Source organism: Manis javanica, chromosome X, assembly GCF_040802235.1.
Source record: "Manis javanica isolate MJ-LG chromosome X, MJ_LKY, whole genome shotgun sequence".
NCBI classification, from domain to species: Eukaryota; Metazoa; Chordata; class Mammalia; order Pholidota; family Manidae; genus Manis; species Manis javanica.
In genome coordinates this window covers 71,922,148-71,944,726 of record NC_133174.1, presented here as the reverse complement: position 1 = coordinate 71,944,726, position 22,579 = coordinate 71,922,148, and the positions used below count along the sequence as shown (strand labels likewise).

At 35.9% G+C, this 22,579-nt stretch overlaps 1 protein-coding gene across 2 annotated transcripts in view; it reads left to right on the top strand.

Annotated features, from left to right (window-relative positions):
• The window catches only part of HDX (highly divergent homeobox), a 288,979-nt gene extending 272,833 nt beyond the window's left edge, over window positions 1-16,146 (top strand). For both annotated transcript variants that reach the window (XM_073227782.1, XM_037004817.2), the window contains 2 exons: window positions 8,027-8,149; window positions 12,248-16,146. In XM_073227782.1, the coding sequence (XP_073083883.1) occupies window positions 8,027-8,149; window positions 12,248-12,373 (249 nt within the window). In that variant the 3' untranslated portion in view covers window positions 12,374-16,146. The remainder of the gene's footprint in view (window positions 1-8,026; window positions 8,150-12,247) is intronic.
• Window positions 16,147-22,579: the final 6,433 nt, after the last annotated feature.

Genomic DNA, 22,579 nt, shown 5'->3' with positions numbered 1-22,579 from the left:
TGCAGAGGCAGACCTAACCAGTCTCCCTGAAAAATAATTCAAAATAAAATTCATAAACATGCTGACAGAGCTGCAGAGAAATATGCAAGGGCTAAGGGATGAAGTCTGGAGGGAGATTACAGATGTCCAGAGGGAGATCACAGATGTCTGCAGGGAGATTACAGAAGCAAAACAAACTCTGGAAGGATTTATAAGCAGAATGGATATGATGCAAGAGGCCATTGATGGAATAGAAACCACAGAATAGGAATGCATAGAAGCTGATGCAGAGAGAGATAAAAGGATCTCCAAGAATGAAACAATATTAAGAGAACTGTGCAACCAATCCAAAAGGAACAATATGTGCATTATAAGGGTACCAGAAGAAGAAGAGAGAGATAAAGGGATAGAAAGCATCTTTGAAGAAATAATTGCTGAGAACTTCCCCAAACTGGGGGAGGAAATAGCTGCTCAGACTATGGAGGCACACAGAACACTCGAGAGACGGGATCCAAAGAGATCAACACCAAGACATATAATAATTAAAATGGCAAAGACAGAGTATTAAAGGCAGACGAGAGAGTAAAAAGGTCACCTACAAAGGAAAACCTATCAGGCTATCATCAGACTTCTCAACAGAAACCTTACAGGCCAGAAGAGATTGGCATGATATATTTAATGCAATGAAACAGAAGGGCCTTGAAACAAGGATACTGTATCCAGCACGATTATCATTTAAATATGAAGGAGGGATTAAACAATTCCCAGACAAGGAATAGTTGAGAGAATTTGCCTCCCACAAACCACCTCTACATGGTATCTTAGAGGGACTGCTCTAGAATGGAGCACTCCTAAAAAGAGCAAAGAACAAAACAACCAACATATGAACAATGGAGGAGGAGGAAAAAGAAGGGAAAGAAATAACCATCAGACTGTGTTTATAACAGCTCAATAAGCGAGTGAGGTCAGACAGTAAGTTAGTAAACAAGCTAACCTTGAACCTTTGGTAACCACAAATCTAAAGCCTGCAATAGCAATAAATACATATCTCTCAATAATCACCCTAAATGTAAAGGGACGGAATGCACCAATCAAAAGACACAGAGTAATAGAATGGATGAAAAAGCAAGACTCCTCTATATGCTGCTTATAAGAGATTCACCTCAAACCCAAAGACATACACAGATTAAAAGTCAAGGGTTGGAGAAAGATATTTCATGCAAACAACAGAGAAAAAAGCAGGTGTTGCAATACTAGTATCAGACAAAATAGACTTTAAAATAAAGAAAGTAACAAGAGATAAAAAGGACATTACATAAAGATAAAGGGCTCAGTCCAACAAGAGGATATAATCATTATAAACATATATGCACCCAATACAGGAGCACCAATATATGTGAAATAAATACTAACAGAATTAAAGGAGGAAATAGAATGCAATGCATTCATTTTGGGAGACTTTAACACACCACTCACTCCAAAGGACAGATCCTCCAGACAGAAAATAAATAAGGATACAGAGGCACTGAACAACATGCTAGAAAAGAAGGACCTAATAGACATCTACAGAACTCTACATCCAAAAGCAGCAGGATACACATTCTTCTCAATTGCACATGGAACATTCTCCAGAATAGACCATATAATATCCCACAAAAAGAACCTCAGTAAATTCCAAAAGATTGAAATCCTACCAAACAACTTTTTAGACCACAAAGGTATAAAACTAGAAATAAATTGTACAAAGAGAGCAAAAAGTCTCACAAACACATGGAGGCTTAACAACATGCTCCTAAATAAACAATGGATCAATGACCAAATTAAATGGAGATCCAGCAATATATGGAAACGAATGACAACAATAACACAAAGCCCCAACTTCTGTGGTACACAGCAAAAGCAGTCTTCAGAGGAAAGTATATAGCAATCCAGGCATATTTAAATAAGGAAGAACAACCCCAAATGAATAGTCTAATGTCACAATTATTAAAATTGTAAAAAGAAGAACAAATGAGGCCTAAGGTCAGCAGACGGAGGGACATACTAAAGATCAGAGAAGAAACAAATAAAATTGAGAAGAATAAAACAATAGAAAAAGTCAATGAAACCAAGAGCTGGTTCTTCGAGAAAATAAACAAAATAGATAAGCCTCTAGCCAGATTTATTAAGAGAAAAAGAGAGTCAAGATACATGAACAGAATTAGAAACGAGAACGGAAAAATCATGACAAGACCCCACAGAAATACAAAGAATCATTAGAGAATACTATGAAAACCTGTATACCAACAAGCTCGAAAACCTAGGAGAAATGGACAACTTCCTAGAAAAATACAACCTTCCAAGACTGACCAAGGAAGAAACAGAAAATATAAAAAGACCGATTACCAGCAACGAAATTGAATCAGTAATCAAAAAAGTACCCAAGAACAAAATGCGCAGGCCAGATGGATTTACTTCAGAATTTTATCAGACATACAGAGAAGACATAACACCCATTCTCCTTAAAGTTTTCCAAAAATAGAAGAGGAGGGAATACTCCCAAACTCATTCTATGAAGCCAACATCAACCTAATACCAAAACCAGGCAAAGGCCCCACCAAAAAAGAAAACTACAGACCAATATCCCTGATAAATGTAGATGCAAAAATACTCAACAAAATATTAGCAAACCGAATTCAAAAATACATCAAGAGGATCATACACCTGACCAAGTGGGATTCATCCCAGGGATGCAAGGACGGTACAACATTCGTAAATCCATCAACATCATCCACCACATCAACAAAAAGAAAGACAAAAACCACATGATCATCTCCATAGATGCTGAAGAAGCATTCGACAATATTCAACATCCATTCATGATAAAAACTCTCAACAAAATGGGCATAAAGGGCAAGTACCTCAACATAATAAAGGCCATATATGATAAACCCACAGCTAACATCATACTGAACAGCAAGAGGCTGAAAGCTTTTCCCCTGCAATCAGGAACAAGACAGGGATGCCCACTCCCCCACTGTTATTCATCGTGGTACTGGAGGTCCTAGCCACAGCAATCAGACAAAACAAAGAAATACAAGAAATCCAGATTGGTAAAGAAGAAGTCAAACTATCACTATTTGCAGATGATATGATATTGTACATAAAAGACACTAAAGACTCCACTGCAAAACTACTAGAACTAATATCGGAATTCAGCAAATTTGCAGGATACAAAATTAACACACAGAAATCTGTAGCTTTTCTATACAGTAACAATGAACTAATAGAAAGAGAAATCAGGAAAACAATTCCATTCACAATAGCATCAAAAAGAATAAAAACCTAGGAATAAACCTAACCAAGGAAGTGAAAGACCTATACCCTGAAAACTACAAGACACTCTTAAGAGAAATTAAAGAGGTCACTAACAAATGGAAACTCATCCCATGCTCCTGGCTAGGAAGAATTAAAATCATCAAAATGGCCATCCTGCCCAAAGCGATATACAGATTCGATGCAATCCCTATTAAGTTACCAACAGCATTCTTCAATGAACTGGAACAAATAGTTCATAAATTCATATGGAACCATCAAAGACCCCGAATAGCCAATGCAATCCTATGAAGGAAGAATAAAGTGGGGGGAGATCTCGCTCCCCAACTTCAAGCTCTACTACAAAGCCACAGTAATCAAGACAATTTGGTACTGGCACAAGAACAGAGCCACAGACCAGTGGAACAGAACAGATACTCCAGCCATTAACCCAAACATATATGGCCAATTAATATTCGATAAAGGGGCCATGGACATAGAATGGGGAAATGACAGTCTCTTCAACAGATGGTGCTGGCAAAACTGGACAGCTGCATATAAGAAAATGAAACTGGATCACGGTCTAACGCCATACACAAAAGTAAACTCCAAATGGATCAAAGACCTGAATGTAAGTCATGAAACCATAAAACTCTTAGAAAAAAACATAGGCAAAAATCTCATGGACATAAACAAGAGTGACTTCTTCATGAACATATCTCCCCAGGCAAGGGAAACAAAGGCAAAAGTGAACAAGTGAGACTATATCAAACTAAAAAGCTTCTGTACAGTAAAGGACACCATCAATAGAACAAAAAGGTATCCTACAGTATGGGAGAACATATTCATAAATGACAGATCCGATAAAGGATTGACATCCAAAATATATAAAGAGCCCACACGCCTCAACAAACAAAAAGCAAATATTCAAATTAAGAAATGGGCAGAAGAGCTGAATAGACAGTTCTCTGAAGAAGAAATCCTGATGGCCAACAGGCACATGAAAAGATGCTCCACATCGCTTGTCAGCAGAGAAATGCAAATTAAAACCACAATGAGATATCACCTCACACCAGTAAGGATCACCATCAACAAAAAGACAAACCACAACAAATGTTGTGAGGTTGTGGAGAAAGAGGAACCCTCCTACACTGCTGGTAGGAATGTAAACTAGTTCAACCATTGTGGAAAGCAGTATGGAGGTTCCTCAGAATGCTCAAAATAGAAATACCATTTGACCCAGGAATTCCACTTCTAGGAATTTACCCTAAGAATCCAGCACTCCAGTTTGAAAAAGACAGATGCACCCGTATGTTTATCACTGCACTGTTTACAATAGCCAAGATGTGGAAGCAACCTAAGTGTCCATCAGTAGATGAATGGATAAAGAAGAAGTGGTACATATACACAATGGAATATTACGCAGACTTAAGAAAAAAACAGATCCTACCATTCGCAACAACATGGATGGAGCTAGAGGGTATTATGCTCAGTGAAATAAGCCAAGCGGAGAAGGACAAGTACCAAATGATTTCACTAATATGTGGAGTATAAGATCAAAGGAAAACAGAAGGAACAAAACAGAAGCAGAATCACAGAACCCAAGAATGGACTAATAGTTACCAAAGGGAAAGGGACTGGGGACGATGGGTGGGAAGGGAGGGATAAGGGCAGGGAAAAAGAAAGACGGCATTACGATTAGCATGTATAGTTTGTGGGGGACACAGGGAGGGCTGCGCAACATAGAGAAGATGAGTAGTGATTTTAGAGCATCTTACTACGCAGATGTACAGTAACTGTGAAGGGGTATCTGGGGGGACTTGGTGAAGGGGGGAACCTAGTAAACATAATGTTCTTTCTGTTATTGTAGATTAATGATACCAAAATAAAAAAAAATAAAAAATAAAAAAACTGAAGGGCTAGTGGGAACTCCAAATTTGTAGTCAGTTGGCCAGGAGTGAGGTTAACCCTAGAAAGCCCAGAGCTGTAGTCTAACTCCAGTTTGTCAGCATCAGAAATATTGCAAGTGGTCAGAGCAGAGCATGCAATTGCAGTAACTGCCTCTGGAATGAGAATAGACTGAGATAGCCAACATGGATTGGGATGACAGGGAAATCATCTTGTCTACTTGAGGTTACAAGAATTTTACCCTGCTTTCTACACATATTGTGTGTATGTATGCAGTCAAGACTTCCTGTTAAATCATGTTCAAAGAAAATGTTCAAAGAATCAAATAATCATTTGTTAATAAATATTGCAAGTATAAAAAAAAAAGAAACTGCCAAAACATTTTCCAAAGTGGCTGTACTGTTTTATATTCCCACCAACAATATGAGACTTCTTATTTCTCAGCATTCCCACCAGTACGTGCTATTGTCAATCTCTTTAACTTCAGCCATTGTGGTATGTTAGTAGTAATATCTCATTGTGGTTTTAATTTGCATTGCCTTAATGAAAAAAATAGTAAACACTTTTTCACATGCTACTGGCTAGTCACACATCTTCTTTTGTGAAATGTGTGTTCAAATAATTTACCTGCTTTTTATTGGGTTGCTCATTCTATAATTGCATTGTAAGTGACCTTTATGTATTCTGAATCCAGGTCCTTTGTGTATATGTGATTTATAGATCTTTTCTCTTAATGTGCAGCTTGTGTTTTATTTTCTTAACAGTGTCTTTGAAAAACAAGTTTTCTTTACTTTTGACGAAAACTTAGAAGTTTCATGCTTTTTGTGTCCTGTTGAGAAATTTTTGCCTAACCCAAGGACACAAAGAATTTGTCCTCTGTTTTCCTTTAGAATTTTTGTAGTTTTAGGTTTTACATTTAGGTCTGTTATGCATCTCTTATTAAATTTTGTATATGATGTGAGGTGAGGGTTGATCATCTTTTTGGGGGATGATATGGATTTACAATTGTTCAACCATGGTTTTTTGGGAGACTATACTTTCTTTGTCCATTGAATTATTTCAGCACTTTTATTGAAAATCAACCAAATATATATGTGTGTGTGTGTGTGTGTGTGTGTGTGTGTGTGTGTGTGTGTATGTGTATGTATGTATTTCTGGACTATGTTCTGTTCCATTTAGCTATGCATCTACCCTTTTGCCAATACCAGACTTTATTGATTACTGTAGCTTTAGTAACAAATCTATTCAGAGCAGTTTTACGGCCATTATCTGATTTGAGCCTTCTAACCCTCAAAGCTAGAACTGCCAATAGTGTTAGCGAATAGAACTAGAAATAGTATTATATCCATTTTACAGATGAGTAAACAGATTCACAAAAAGGTTAACTGGCCCACCCAAGTTTACATAATTATTAGTAGTCCTGGCACTAAAACTCTCCCAAATCCTAGTTTATTGTTCTTTGCCTGTCCAACTAGCAAAAATAGTGAAGAGAGACTGAATTTCAAATCAGTGGTACACAGTGGTACATTTGGATATATTTTCTGAATAACAGATTTCTATATAAAGGCAGGGGGCTCAGCAAACTATTTAAGACAGTCTTAGTGATGCTGGGGTTCTTGTTTGTGGAGCCAAAGAATGAGCTTCACAGTCAAGGTAGGAGAGCAAGGTACAGGCTTTTATTTAGAGACCAAGTGAAAGGACAGAGCTCCCAGCTCATGCCAGGAGGGCACAAGAGAGTCCGTAGTGGTGCGTTGTCTAGGGGGTTTTATAGGCAGTTGAGGATTTTTTGAGAACATGAAAATAACTTAGGGGTGGGGACTTGTTAAGTGGTCCCTGAATATTAAAAATTAACTTAACTATAAGGAATTTCATGCCTTGATTTCTCTCTGGGACACCAGCATCTTGGTCTGGGAGCGTATCAAAAGGCTGCCTGCCCAGCCCCCAAGGTGGGCTGAGGTATTGTCTACTTGCTAAAGAATCTTGCCTCTTGAACTTCCTGGGTGTTAAAATGCAATCTTATCTTTAAGATGGAATTCTTCTTGCCATTAACTATGCTGTCTACAGCTGGGTCTGCTTGCTAAGTTGGTTGTTCAGTTTGCAAAATCACCTTGTCAGATCTGAAGGAGGAAAGACAGCACATAGGCCTGGGCCTTTTAGCATGCTAAAGTAAATCTTACACATGGTTACAAATGATTAGCATAATAAAACATGTGCTACTCTTCTTTATCTGGGAAACATTAACTGATCTCACTGAAGAATCATTCTAGAGCTCAATGTTAACATAGAGTTTTAGTAGGAGGGTTTCCTTGCATGTAGTTACATTGCTCTGATTGCAAATATCCCTCCCTGCCTCCTCCGGAGGCTCTCACCCTACTCTGCCTACATCCATGGTCCCTGTCTCTTTAGGAGTAATTTTAGTCCTTCATCAGACATTTTAGCTTTTTCAACATTTGAGTTTATGAACGGTACATTCAGCATTACTGCATCTGCTGCTGCTCTCTACTTGGGGTTAATTGGGTTTCTATTCTTAATCCTAATCCAAAATCTAATTAAATTTAATATAGAAGGAATCTTTCCAAGAAGGGAAATGTTTCTTGATTTTTCTGTTACTGGAATTTACTTGATTAGATTCTTAACATTGTTTTCTGTTAGTGATTTGCTTGAAAGGCAGCCATTGAGTAACAGGATAATTTCCTTCTGTGCTTTATATTCATTTATACTGCAATTTTATACTTATTGTCCCTCTAAATTGATTGATTTTTTTAAAAAATTTGCTTGTGTATTGAACATGTACAGTCCTAGGTTTCCATAGGGTAATTGCATTGTTTGATGTTTTGTCCTTTAGAGTGAAGAAGTCAGATTCATCAAAAATGAGCTAGAGATTCAAAAGCAAAAATACTTTAAACTTCAGATGTTTGTTAAAAGCTTGATACTAGCTATGAAAACTGATGATAAGGAACAACAGCAGGTAGGTAGCAGAAAAGAATAGTAAGCTGTAGTGGATCATGTAGAAAAATGACATGTCACATTTGTGTTCTTCATATTTATTTTTATACTTCATTCCTGCTTGGCATCAAGGAAAAATTTGTTACTTCATGACCTTTTCTTAGCACAGTTTTCTCAAGAATAGATATTCCGATTTTGTGTGCTGCTTTAGTGGAAAATGGAAGTAACTGATTAGCATACCTTGTTAGTTCCAAACTAGCTTTAGATTTTAAATCTGTTTAAAAATTAATTTTAAAGAAATTCTCAAAATGTTTGTAAAGACAGGGTTACCCTAACTGAACAGGCACATATTTTGGGGCCTTTTGTGAGTGAAAGTGAGGCATTTGCCTCTCTTCTGGATTCCAGTTACCTTCCAGCCCCCATTAAAGTTTGCAAATGTTTGAATACCTTCTCTTGTATGATCTGTTCCTCATCACTGAAAATGTATGAAATTACCTTGTAAAATTCTTTGTTACCACAGTGCATTATTTACTTTTCCCAATTCAACTAGAAGGTTTGATTCTTCTGCACCAAAGATGAAATGTAATGTCTTTTGTTTTTGCTGTGGATTTTTATTTACAAATTTCTCCCAAATTATATTTCCAGTCTCATTTTTTTCTTATAAAATCTGTGTAATATTTTATTGAGCTTGATAAAAAGAATTATAGAATTTTATTAAATATTCTGTTCAATACTACATGATACTAAATTTGCCCCTGAGTTGTATACTGCCATGTTGATTTCTTGTCAGAAAACTTCAATATGAGTTGTATGTCACATATGTCACCCTTAATCAGGAAGTAGTCTCAGAGGTTTTTATTCAACAAGGAGTCTCAAGAGTACAAAAATGTATCCCTTATATCCAAGCAAGGCTGCACATATGTAGTCCATCTCAGACACCTCCAGAGAAAAAGATTAGAGTCTTAGCATTCCACAACTCTCCCTGTTTTTTTAAGAGAATGTTTTCTTTATATATTTCACCAAAGTACTGAACCACAAAACTTAAACACGGTGTGTCTAGGTTCATGAAATTTGCTCCCCCCACCCCACTGCAGCATACACACAGACGTCCCATGGAGGTAGTCTTTAGTTACTTTTACCAGCTTTATTTAAGCATATTGTTTTATTTTGTGAGTTATGCATAATCCATGGCATATTGAAAATACATTCATTTTTTAGGATCCTAAACTGCATATTTTTAAATGAATAAGTAGGTAGTCTTGAGCATGTTCCCAAGGGTACTGTAAATTTTACATAACTAAAAAAATTATGTCCAACCACAGGAATAACTTGGAGTGTGGTTCTGGTCCCAAAAGTCATAGCATGGTTTAAGTTCAGAGTTATATGGCCAGCTAACTAGCAAATTTCTATGTCTCTTGATATCCAGGAACAGCACATAGACTGCATTTTGTTTTCTAATTCTAACCTCATCCCTGGCTTGATTCTTTCCCCAAGACCATTAACAAATATTAAAAATAACTATTGTACACATTTTCTCTATGTACAATAACTATATGTACATACATATAAAATATAAAATATAAAATAACTATATGTACATATATATAAAATATAAAATATAAAAAGTAACTATATGTACATATTGTACATACTTTTCTCCTCTTATGCTTTTCCTCTAATAAAAGACTGCTGAACTAAGATATGGACAAGACATTGGTTGAAAAAAAGAAAGTTATACAAAAATTGTACTGAAATTCGTAGCTTATACAGTCAGCACTCAAATAGAAACTATGGATTTTCACAGTTGAGATCAAGTACAATGGATTTCAAAATATAGAAAACACCAATAGTAGTTCATAAACATTATCCAGGTGATCTCTTAAATTATTGATATTTACACTATGACATACTTAGAAGCTTATTTCTGGAAGGAATTAATTTTTGGTCTACTGAATAAGAGAGAACCATTGTGTCACTGGTTTCTCATTAAAAGAAAATCCTAAGTGATCTTTTCATTAATCTTGATTAGGGTAAATTTTGTGAGATGAATAGTCCACAGAACATTTTTCCCCAATGAAGCAGTCTGGGCTTTAAAAATACATGATACTGAATGAAATATTAGATTACCAAAAGGTTTTTTTAAATTAATAGCCATTTTAAAATAAACTTAATGTTGCCAGCACTCCACTAAGTCATTAGTTATGGTGTTTCTTCCCCTGAGAATTCCCATGTGATCCTAACCTGGGCAATTGCCTTTCTTGAGCTTCAATTTCTCCACTTTGCAAGGAAGGTAAGAATGGCTAACATTATGGAACTTGACATTCACACCATAAGACCTAGAATAAGGGTTATAGAAATTGATGATATATTTGGTAAGTGCTTTAATCTCTTGGGAAGAGTAGCAGTAGTTCAGACTCTGAAGATAGACTGATAAGGAACCTGTAGTAAAGAAAGTTAATTGTGTGTAGTTTAGTATCTATGAAAAAGAAGGTTCTAGCAATTGGAATAATCCAAGTATTTGTTCTGTGTGCCAATATTGCAGTACAGTAAGATATTGAAAATAAGAATTTTTCAGTGTACCTCATGCATTGTTAGTGCTCCATACTGCCTCAGATATTTTCCTATTTCCTACTACCTTCATTTTAGTCAGTCAGCTACATGAAAAGCAATGACAAAGAAATAAATAGTGCTTCTTTGATTTGAAGGTCTCTTCACTAGAATTTAAAATGTCATTAAGTCTGTTTATCCACTTAACCTTCTAATACTCTAAGACAGTGACTGTTAGTTGGAACACTTTGCCCTCTTTAATATGGCATCTTCACAATTGAAAAGTGAACTAAATCCAGTGATGTATATCTGTTAACTCTGATCAGCTTGTGTTAGCAAAGGCTTTGTTTCACCTGGACTGGGTTAGTGGTAAACAACTGTTCTAGAAAAAAATGGCCCTGTGTCCTAGTACTGCAACCTATCACCTTAGAAAGCATGTAGTACCTTTAGGTAACTGCTTTGTAAATATTCTCAATTTCAGCAAGAAGTTCATGAACTATTCAAGAGTATAAAATAAACAACTTTTCTCTCAGATAAGAGTTTGCCTTGCCTCTTCTATAGGACATAAAGTATAGGACTTATAGCTGTTGCTTCCTTCAATAAAGAGAATATGAGAATACTGTCTTATTCCAATTGTGGATTTCATATGTTCTCTAACATACCCAGTCTTTCTGTTACTTATTAGGTAGTGACAAGCTTGCATTTATTCCTGTTACCTTGGTTCTTGTTTACCACTGCACCTAAGGCACACACTACAAGTAATGCTACCTAAAAATTGTCCGGATACGCTTCCATTATATTTAGTATTGGGAACAGCAAGTCAATCATTTGGTTCACAATTTCTTATGGTCAGGTGATCATGAGCACTGTCAGCACATATAATTTTATTCATCATTTAGTTCTCTATTCTGGATGCATGTTCTGCAACTCCAGATGAAACAATTACATCATGGTAAAGTTTGATTCATGGCTCTTGGCTCATCCTAATTACTCCAGCAGAGAAATGAACAGCAATCTAGATACATCATTACACACCTAGATTCACTGGTTTGGCCATGTCCTAGTGGGTGCTTGGCCATCTGTAGATATGGGCATAGCCTAAGGAAAAAAATGTCACTTGGACTTTCCAAGAAGTTAAGGTTTAGTTTGAAGTAAAATAGCTGAACTTCTTTCCTGACTGTTAAGTTCTTTTTCCCACTGAAGTACAAAATAGTCTTCTGTACAATGTGCTTTTCTCTAAAGGACAGCTTAACTGGGCAAGAATATTTTAGAAGGAATATAATTTAAAAGTCCTCTAGCAGTGATCAGTGATTACTCGAAATTAGTATGAAAATCATTTATCTCAAATACTTCAAAGCACATGGTACAGAATAGTTACTCATTTCCCTCCTTTTGTCCAGGGTTTCACTCTATATAATCTGCATGTAAGATATTATATAAGGTACTGAAAGAAAAGTGTTCCTTTCTTTACATCCTTAAGAATAAATCAACATGAGAGGACCACAACTATTAGCACAAAATTGGCAAAAATTTGTCCACATACTAACTTAAAAAATTGATTTTTCTGACTCAGGCACTGCTGTCAGATTTACCTCCTGAATTAGAAGAGATGGATTTCAATCATACCTTGCCGGAACCTGATGATACCTCATTCAGTGTGTCTTCTTTATCAGAGAAAAATGCCTCAGACAGTTTGTGATTTGAAAGGGGTAATATGATACAGCCTTTTGGCTGCCCTAGCAGGTGTGCATTTCAAGATAACTGCATTCTGTTACCCCAGAATTCTTCAGCTGGAAAAACATATTGTTGAAACCAACATATTCTGTGAAGGATGAACAAGATATAATGGCTATAGTGCAAAAGATGTATGTGAAATGTAAGAGCATTGTTTGAAAGTTTTTTCCAAAATGCTGGAACTCTGGGAAAAAATGTATTAAATTGAGCAGTCTAGCTATGTAATGCATAATGTCTAATTCTGAAAGATTTTTGTTTGGTTTTGTAGAAGAACCTTAGTTTTAGTAATAGTTTTGACCAGACACATTAAAATAAAGTATTCCAACATTGCTTATCAAGTTACTGAAGTTTGATTAGTCCTGTTTTGGTAGCCATTATATCTTCTTTCTACATATCTTGATTTCCTATCATTCACATACACTTTTATTCAGGAAAATGGACTGAAAATTGAAAACAAAACTTTAAAAATGATTTAACCAGGATGGGTCTTGGGACCTCTATGAAAATTTGACTTAAGCTAATGATTGAAAATTGGAGTGAATACTGGTACATAATTGTAAATTGTTGGTATTCTTCCATTACCTAATCCAGTATTTGGTGGGAGGGGGGAAAGCACTCTGGAAAAGTAATTTACAAACATGATGTCAAATAATTGTTAAGTGTACAAAAATAAAATGTTGTAAAAGGTTAGTTTTAATGGGAATTCTCCATTGCTGCAAATGACAGATATTGATAAGATTCACATTATACTAGTAAATTTGTGTAACTGAGTTAGAGGAAATGTTGCACAAATATTACAAGTTTATCATTATCTTCATAATATTTTTTCAGTTCTTGCATTTTATGAAATAGGAAGTCAAGGTAAGTTATGGCCCCTTTTTTTATCTAGTCACTCAGCTTTGCCACAAAATTTACCTCATTTTCATGTAAGGCTTGTACAGAGCCATCAGCGAAGGATAATATCCAAAAAGAGATATACTACTTTGGTCATAGATCACAGTGCTCTAAATTTCCTGGATACTATTCTATGAGTACACTCCTAAAATGGGCATGCTACCCAGTTATTCTAGTAAGTACCAGATGGCAACACACTGTAGACAATTGTTTGCAGACATTTCCCTTCTGGGGTACCAGATAGCATTACCAAAACTCATAAAAGGAAAAATACCTGTTTCTCTCTAAGTACACAGTATCATATATTTATGAATTGGCAGGGTGGAATTGTGTTGTATGGTTAAATTATTGTCTATACCCAAAAGATTAATGAAGTAGCTAGATAGCTCTTTTGGCCATCAAGTTTCTATGTCAGATATTTTTATTATTTGTAAGTAAAACCAATTTTGACTTTGGAATTCACAGATACCAACTTACAAATGCAGAAAGGCAATCATGAATGTCTTTGACCTTGAAATGTCCCCCCACCCACAAATAGGTAAGTTCATTGAAAATCCTTCATTTTGTCAGCTATTTGTTCGATTTAATATTGCTGCCATGCTACTGCTATGGTTCTTTTGTTATCAGAAATATTTCAGTCATTAGGTACTCTCCTTTTTAGCTAAAAGCCATATGGTTCTTCACAAAGAATGTTTAGTGCTCCTTGCTGACACATCAAATTCCATTCAGAGAAAAGAGTAACAGAATCTCAGAGATTAAGATTAAATTGATCAGTCACTCCAATTCCTCCATGAGATACAAAGTCCCTACTATACTATATACAGCAAATATAGGAACCATTTCTTAATGTAGCATGAACAAATTTCAGGCTTTCAAGTATCTCCTGGGATCTCCTTTCTAGTCATTGAGTTTATCTTTAAGCTGTATTTTTTTCTGCTTCAATTTAAGCCCCTTTTTATCTGGTTCCTGTTACAAAATAACGTTAGATGAGTCTTTCCTGTATCTTTCAACTCTATGGATTGTATTTGTCACACCTCAGCAATCATTCAGTAAATCAAAGAATATTTGTTGAGCTCCTACTATAGAGACATTGGATTTTGACTCCTCAGTAAGCCATAAACTTCAAAGCAAATTATTTCTTTTCACTTTTTCAGGGATATTAATACAAATGTATAAGTAGAAATTTTAGTAGATTTAAGTATTCTTCTAGGTATGATTCCTCAAAGGAATCCTAGTGTACAATTTTGAGAGGAAACACAGATGATTCCCATTCCCTGTTTAAAGTTCCATTAAAATAGATACTGTATAAATCATAACTGTACTGTCATTGGAATTAAAACATTTCTAAAATGAAATGTGGTTTTTCTGTAGCAGGAACCAAAGGAAATAACTATGTCCAGAAAAAAAAATCATAATTGGCAGAATGAGATTATAAGCCATGAATTTGTTTAAAAGATGTGAAGGTCAAGTGTTAAAAATATACTATAGGGAAAATGTATTTTTCACACACAGAGGTTGGAAGTGGTTTTGAGGCATTTCAAACAGGAAAAAATCAGTTGGTGACTACTTTTGTTACATCTTCATGACTGAGAGTAGAAAAACTAGTGTTTCTTTTGTGCTTTATTATTAAATGTATAATAATATTGAAACACACAATATTAAAACAAACCATACTATCTAAAGCATCTTCTCCCAAAAACAAATACCAATGGGAAAAAAAACATTTTCTTTCTTTTACCTACACTTAGGTGTCTGCTTTCAGCTTAGTACAGCCAACCAGTTTCTAAGCAGGAAATGTGTATCTAAGAGCACTTACCTTCTGAAATGTATATTTTAAAAAAAACAAATATTGGAAGTTACCTTCCTTATTTCAGCCAGGCTAAAATTAGTCACTAGAATATGAGAACTACAGTTTCCCTGGAGAATAGGAAAATTAGCACATGCAAGAAAAACATTAGAACAAAATTGGCCTCTTCATGGAACCTAGGGATGTTTTGTTGTAAGGTCAGTTATCAACAGCAGGACTTTTGTACTATCATTGCTATCATGTGATAGAAATGTTGTTGTAGGGGAAGAAAAGGCTGCAGCCTACTCATATCCTGTGCTTTGTATGTTACCAAGATTTCAAAACATATCCAAGAGGCCATTCTCAAAAGGCAATATCTATTTTAAAGCACTTTCATAGTCAACAGTCTTTAAGTTTGAGTAGAAAATATAAGTGGTGTACTTAAAATAATTACAGACTCTAAGATTGACTTTGTTGCCTTTTTTTGAAAGAAGGGAACATTCAGCCCATTTCCAAGGAATCCTTATCTACCCTGATAGCTTACGATAATTTTTCATAGAAACTATAAACTTTATCTCCTGTCCTTTCTCCACACTGCAATGATGGTATACCAAGAATATTGTCTATTCTTCAAAATATATTAGATTTTCATTCAGATCCTAAAAAATGCCAAATTCTAATATATTAGCCTTTTAAGAGAATTATCAGTACTATAGTGTTTAAATGATGAGTAAATGGGTTATCTTGAAGTTGTTATCCTTGGCAGGCATCACTGTATCATGCTCTTCATGAAGCTATGCTCTGTGATGATATAATGAAGAAGCCTATTAACTTGTTAGCCTACCGTGAATATACCAGTGCCCAAAACACACCTTTGTTAAGAGCAGATTTGCTAAGGAAGAAAGGAGAATAAAGTGATTTTTTCACAGAAATATAATTACAATTGTTCCTTTTAAAGTGTATACTGAATATATATATTGCTCCAACATTGAAATTTCATTTTGCATTAACTTGTTAATAATTCCTTTTAGCAATCTTCCATCTCATTTTACTGGTACTACCTCTGAAACATACTGTCACCTTAAAAATCACATCAGGTTGTAATGTGAACTTTTGTAGGGATTTTATTTAAACTTTTATAGAGGCAATAAATGGTTTCTGACTAATAGACATTCATTGCTTTCTTTTAATGTGTATTGTTCCAAGTCTTTGTGTTGTAAGCATTGACCCCCTTTTAAAGACAACTTTTTCCTCCCAAAAATAAGGTTCTGATGAAAAGACCAAAAAAATTGCAGAGAGTAAGGTACTGGGGGTCGTGGAATGCACAACTGGAAATTTGGTTGACTTCCAAGCTGACAGGTGTATCATCTTTAATTGACATTACCTAACAAACAAGTGCTCCAACACCAATGGAATAGATGGAATGTTTTGTAAGAGATAACAGATTTGCCCATGATAGTGTATTTAAATGATAAAAACAGCAAGTAAATTGCCATAATTGTAAATTAGTTCAACCATTGTGGAAAGCAGTATGGAGGTTCCTCAAAAAGCTCAAAATAGAAATACCATTTGACCCAGGAATTCCATTTCTAGGAATTTACCCTAAGAATGCAGCAGCCCAGTTTGAAAAAGACATATGCACCCCTATGTTTATCGTAGCACTATTTACAATAGCCAAGAAATGGAAGCAATCTAAGTGTCCATCAGTAGATGAATGGACAAAGAAGATGTGGTACATATACACAATGGAATATTATTCGGCCATAAGAAGAAAACAAATCCTACCATTTGCAATAAACAAATAATGCTATTTTTATGACAGATTTCTTTTTAAGTGGCAGTGACCATCTAACTTCTGGCTGTCTTTGACACCAGCTGAGCATGGTTTTAATCTGGATGAAATGTATCCATGCCTTCTTTGTCAAAGTCTTATACCAGTTAAAACTTTATGTTACCTAACTAATGTGGGAGGGCAAGGGGTGAGTTTCAAATAGCACATCAGCAGTTTTCCTTCCCAGTTGATAAATTTTCAAAAGTGTTACAAGGAAAAATATCATATATAAACATGTACTTCAGATGATCCAAGTGTTTCTCAGATCTGCAAAAACATTGACTTTAGGTGGTAAAATTTTTTGATTTTATAAAAATAAGTGGAAATCATTATGTGTTTAAAAGATAAGCATTTAAAAGACAAATACGTCCATAAGATTGAATGTTTTTCACATCCTTTCAGACTAGTTTTTTATATTTTTGTTTCTATCATATTATAAAATGGATGTTCATTGTAGACTTTTTAGAAAATGTAGATAATAAAGAAAAACTATTTAATCCCACCATCCAAAAATAATAATTTTTAGTATATCTAGTATAACATCTTAGTATGTTTAATTCCAGTAGTTTCTTTTGAATATTACATATATTCAGCAAACTAGAATTATACTGAATATGCAGTTATGTGTTATGCTTTTATTTCTAACAATGTATTGAGAGCCTTTTCCCATGCAACCAGTTGTCACTAAAGTATTTTACTCTCAATTACATTTAGACCTAAAGGGGAATTTTTTAAATTATGTAATATAAAAGCAAACCTTCTACTGATGAAAGCACATTTGTTCTATAGAATTAATAATTAGCTGCTTTACATGAAAAGAACTCTTCTTACCTTAGATTTAAAACAAATCATGCTACTTATTTACCTTCACAATAATAAAGTTATTATACTTTGGCTGCTAGTTATAAGCTACTTCTTAATACTTCTACCTAAGTAATGTTTTATCACCTATACTAGTAAACTATTCTAAACTTTAAACTTAGAAGTTTTTAGGTATAGAAGGTCTCATATTAGGCACACCAGTATGCATTTGGAGTAATAATTTTTGGAAGTATGTCAATTAGAATGCAATTCTAATTTATCTCTAAAGAGTAGGACTGTTTCTTTTTATTATAGTGCTTTGTTCCAGTCAGTTGGGGAAGTTTGGGAAATTTCTGTCAATTCTGGATTTTGCTGTGAAATAACAATCAATATTTATATTTTCATTTTATGATGTAATACAATGTATACCAAGACAAAATACAATCAAGTAACGTCTTTGAGATCTAGGCAATGTGAAACCCTAATCATTCCCAGTACCAAGGTCACTCCCTAGGTAAAAGGTATATGGCTAGGGCAGCTTATTAATTCTTTCAAGCAGTTAGTAGAACCTTCAATGCTTTGCTTTGGTAAGGTTGAAACTGGTGTTAATGATGCTTATTAACTCAAAGTGGAGATACCACAGTTCTGAAACCAAGGTTATAGGTTTGATCTCTATATAGATCAGTTGGTTTATATAAGGGGAAAACATCCTCTGCCACAGGACCACCATGTACCTGTATTCCTATCTTCTCTTGCAATCTGTCACTAATCACAGAGGAGCAGGGTGAAAATGTAGATGGATACAGTTAATTTTATATATTGCTTAAATGGCATAAAATAATGGATGCTGGGAAGATTCTCCTGTCCATTCCCACCCAACCAGCCCCATGCCTCTGTTGGCAGTTTATTAGTAATAATTTATTGGAGATAATTTGGTATAAAATGCAATCATTCCTGAGAAAGGTAAGGGGTTCGGTGTTGTATTCACATCATGGTAGCATTTGCTTACTCAGCTGCATTCTTTACAACATTGGATGAATACCAAGACACTGTCAGAAGGATAGTTGGAGAGGGAGGTAATTAAAACTGTAGAGGACCTGTATAAGTCCTGAGGGAGGCATAGCAAATGGAAGGTACTATGTGGCTGGTGAGCAGGAGAGAGGGAATTCTAGACCCTAAAATCTAGAAGGTTGAATATATATACAGTAGTACAGTGCAGTGGTTAGTGTAGACTACTGTAGAAGTTTAGTTGAGGGGTCAAATCTCAGTTTTAATACTCACTGGCTGTGTGATCTTGGACAAATTATTTGAACTGTGTTTAATTCTGCAAAGTGTGAATAATGATAGTGCCAATCATAGGATTATTGTGAGGAATATGATAGCCTGTCATAAAGTGCTTAGCTCAGTGCCTAGCACACAATCACTGCTCATAATTGCTAGCCAATGTTATTATTATTATGACTTACAGTAAAGGAGATTGAAGGGAGGCAAAAACAATTCACATCTACCAATTTTGCACTGGGCAGAAATGGCTCAGTGCAGACATCTAAGAGAATGAAAACACAACTCAAAACAGTTTCACCTACATTTAGTATCTTCCTAACAGAGTTGTCACATTCAAAGGGCAGCACAATTTTGTTGATAGTAGCTGCACTGGTCTTCTTACTGCCTTAGAGAATTAATAGCTCCTTCTCCCTATCAAAGAACTTCCATAGGAACTGGGTTGAATCAGACTCATTATCTGCACTGAATAAAATATCAGTGTCATATGACATATTTAATCCATTATCTGTATGGATGCAGTTTTATAATTATGTATAAACCAAACTCCTTGTGGACAAAGGTATTTCTTTAAACATTCATTTGACTATTTATGTATTAAGTGTTGCTCTCCATTTAAATGTGTGTGTACATGCAGGTGAACTTCTGACACAGATCTTTGAAATTATCTAAAGAAATTTAGGTTACTTGCTTTGTTTTGGCTTGTCTTTAGTTCCCAATCAAGTGAATCCATGAACAAATTATTGATATGTGCAACAGCCTGTATGAATCCCAAAGACTTAGTAAAAGGAGAACACTTAGTAAAAGGAAACAGATACAAAAAGCTATATACTATATCACTCCATTTATATGATATTCTAGGAAAGGCAATGCTATAAAAACAGAAATCAGATTATTGGTTGGCAGAAATTGGGGTAAGGGCAGGGGATAGACTGCAAGCTGGCACGAGGGAACTTTTTAAGGCAATAGAAAAAAATAAAATGAATTCTAGCCAGTTATTACTGGTTCTGGAATAATAAACTAAACTATTTTGTTCAATCACATGTTAGATATCATTTGAAACCACATCATGGTTTTTCTAATTGCATCTCCTATATTTATATTTCCATGCAGCTTTCCTTACAGGATATTGTTGGGAACATGTTTTGCTAAGGGTTATTCTTTGTAATATGGAATCTGAAAATACCTAGCTCATCCTTGAATCAAGGACTACACAAACTGTAGCTTCATTGGCACACTAGATCAGAGGAAAGGGCTGTTTACCTTCGTTAAAGCTGTTGACTGCCTGCAAGGCTTCTTTTCTAAAACTGCTGATACAGCTTTTGGAGAAATTAGATACAGATTTCAATGGATTTATTTTCTTATATACCTCATTAGTTTTTGTATTGATTTTCCATTTTCAAAGCATTGATATATATTTAACTGGAAGAACAGCAGCAACAATAATAACAAAAGGTTAAGGCTTAAAAAACAAAATTTAAGGTTCACTCAGATGGGAAACACTGTCCATTTGGATACAAATGTTTGCTGGAAACCAGGAAGGAAAAAGTAGAGTTTAGGTACAAGAATTGAGAAAACTCTTGAACGAAGATTTTATCAATGTTGAGGGAAGCATAGAAAAATATGGTGGAATAGGAAGGGAAAGCAGAAAACTCCTCCCAAAAACACACAAAAAATAAGAAGATACAACAAATACAGCTAAACCTGAAAATGAGCTGCATACTGCAGAACAGACCACCTACATCTTGGAAAGAAGAGAAGACCACACAGAAAAGGATAAAGTGGCAGAGCCACAATTGAGTGAGACCCAAACCTTCCCCCTTACTCCATCCCACAGGCAGGAGAAAGAGGAACAGAGCAGAGAGGGGATAGAAGCCCTGGATATCTCCTCTGGGTGCACGAGCACACATTACATTGGGTTCTAGTGATAAGTGGGGCTGGACACCAGGGACAGCTTGAACACTCATGAAGGCTGATTCTCCAACCCCTTGTGGAGGATAGGCATGATCCACTGGTCCTGAGACCCAAAGCAGAGGTGGCAGCTTGAAAAACTTGCCAGCCATGGGAGGGTTGCCAGAGGGGTGAGGGTTGGATGGAGCTCTCTATGCAGGAGAAAGGGCAGGTGGACAATGCCTGCCCACGCCTCTCTTGGCCCAAAAAGTTGGGAATTCTTGGGAGTCCCAGATGCCCCAACATCTCTCTGGCAGCTCAGTCCCTAGCTGCCTTCCTGCATGCACTGCCAGTGAGCTAACCCAGTCAGTACAGCATCAGCAGCAGACTTTGCTGACTGGTAGATGGAGACTCTCCCAGCTTTCTCAGCCATTTCAGACCAACCAGGGAGGTGCCTGCAGGAGCCAGCTCTGAGCACGCCTCCTTTCCTGTGGCTGTCCAAGCCCAGTGCTACACATCGTGCCTGGTCCCAGAGCTGAATATCAGACCATACATCCCATTAACCCTGCAGCCCCACCATTAATTCATGGCAGGCAGAGGATGGCCCCACAGAGTGTGAGCCCAGGAGAGGCTTCTCCTCAGATCACAAAGGCAGTGGCTGAAGGAAACTGCCAGCACAGACTCAGATCACTATGGAAAAGACAGAAAGGTAGCCCCACCCACTGCAAACCAAAAGCTGGGGCTCACACAAAGTAGAATCATGCACTGGAAAGTAAAGAGTCTTGAGTTTCTGGACACCATAGGATGGCTTCTTTATAAGGCTATTACCCTATAGACCAGGAAGCATACCAGAGCCATCTAATGCAAAGGAAGAAACACAGAAATCCTAACAAAATGAAGCAGAAGAATATATTCCAAACAAAATTGCAGAAAGAACACCAGAAAGAGGGAAAATATAAATGGAGATCACAAAACTTCTTGATAAAGATTTCAAATTAAAAGTCATAAACATGCTCACTGATTTACAGAAAAATATTCAAGATCTCAGGAAGAACTTCAACAAATACATAGAAGACCAGGAAAAGAACCACTCAGAGGTAGAGAATACAGTATCTGAAATGAAACATACAATGGAGGGATTTAAAAGTATATTACTGCAAGTAGACACTCAATGAGATGGAAATGAAAGAAGAGGAACATAGCACAAGTTTGGGAAAAGAGAGAAAATAGGATCTCTAGGAATGAAACAAATGAAAATATATTCACATTATAGGGGTATTTAAGGAGAACAGAGAATCAGAGGGATAGAAAGTCTCTTTGAGGAAACAATTTTCAAAAATTTCCCAACCTAGTGAAGGAAATAGACACTCAAGTCATGGAAACACAAAGAGCCCCTGACAAAAGGAACTCCAAGAAGACAACAGCAAGATATAAAATAATTAAAATGGCAAAGATCAAAGATAAGGAGAGAGTATTGAAAGCAACAAGAGAGAATAAAAGATTACATGTAAGGGAAACCCCATAAGGCTATTAGTAGACATCTCAGTGGAAACTCTATAGGCCAGAAGGGAGTGGCATGAAATGTTTAATGTACTGAAACAGAAGGACCTCCAATCAAGAATCTTCTACCCGGCAAGATTATGATTTAAATTTAGAGCAGTGTTCCTCCTAAAACTGGATACAATTAT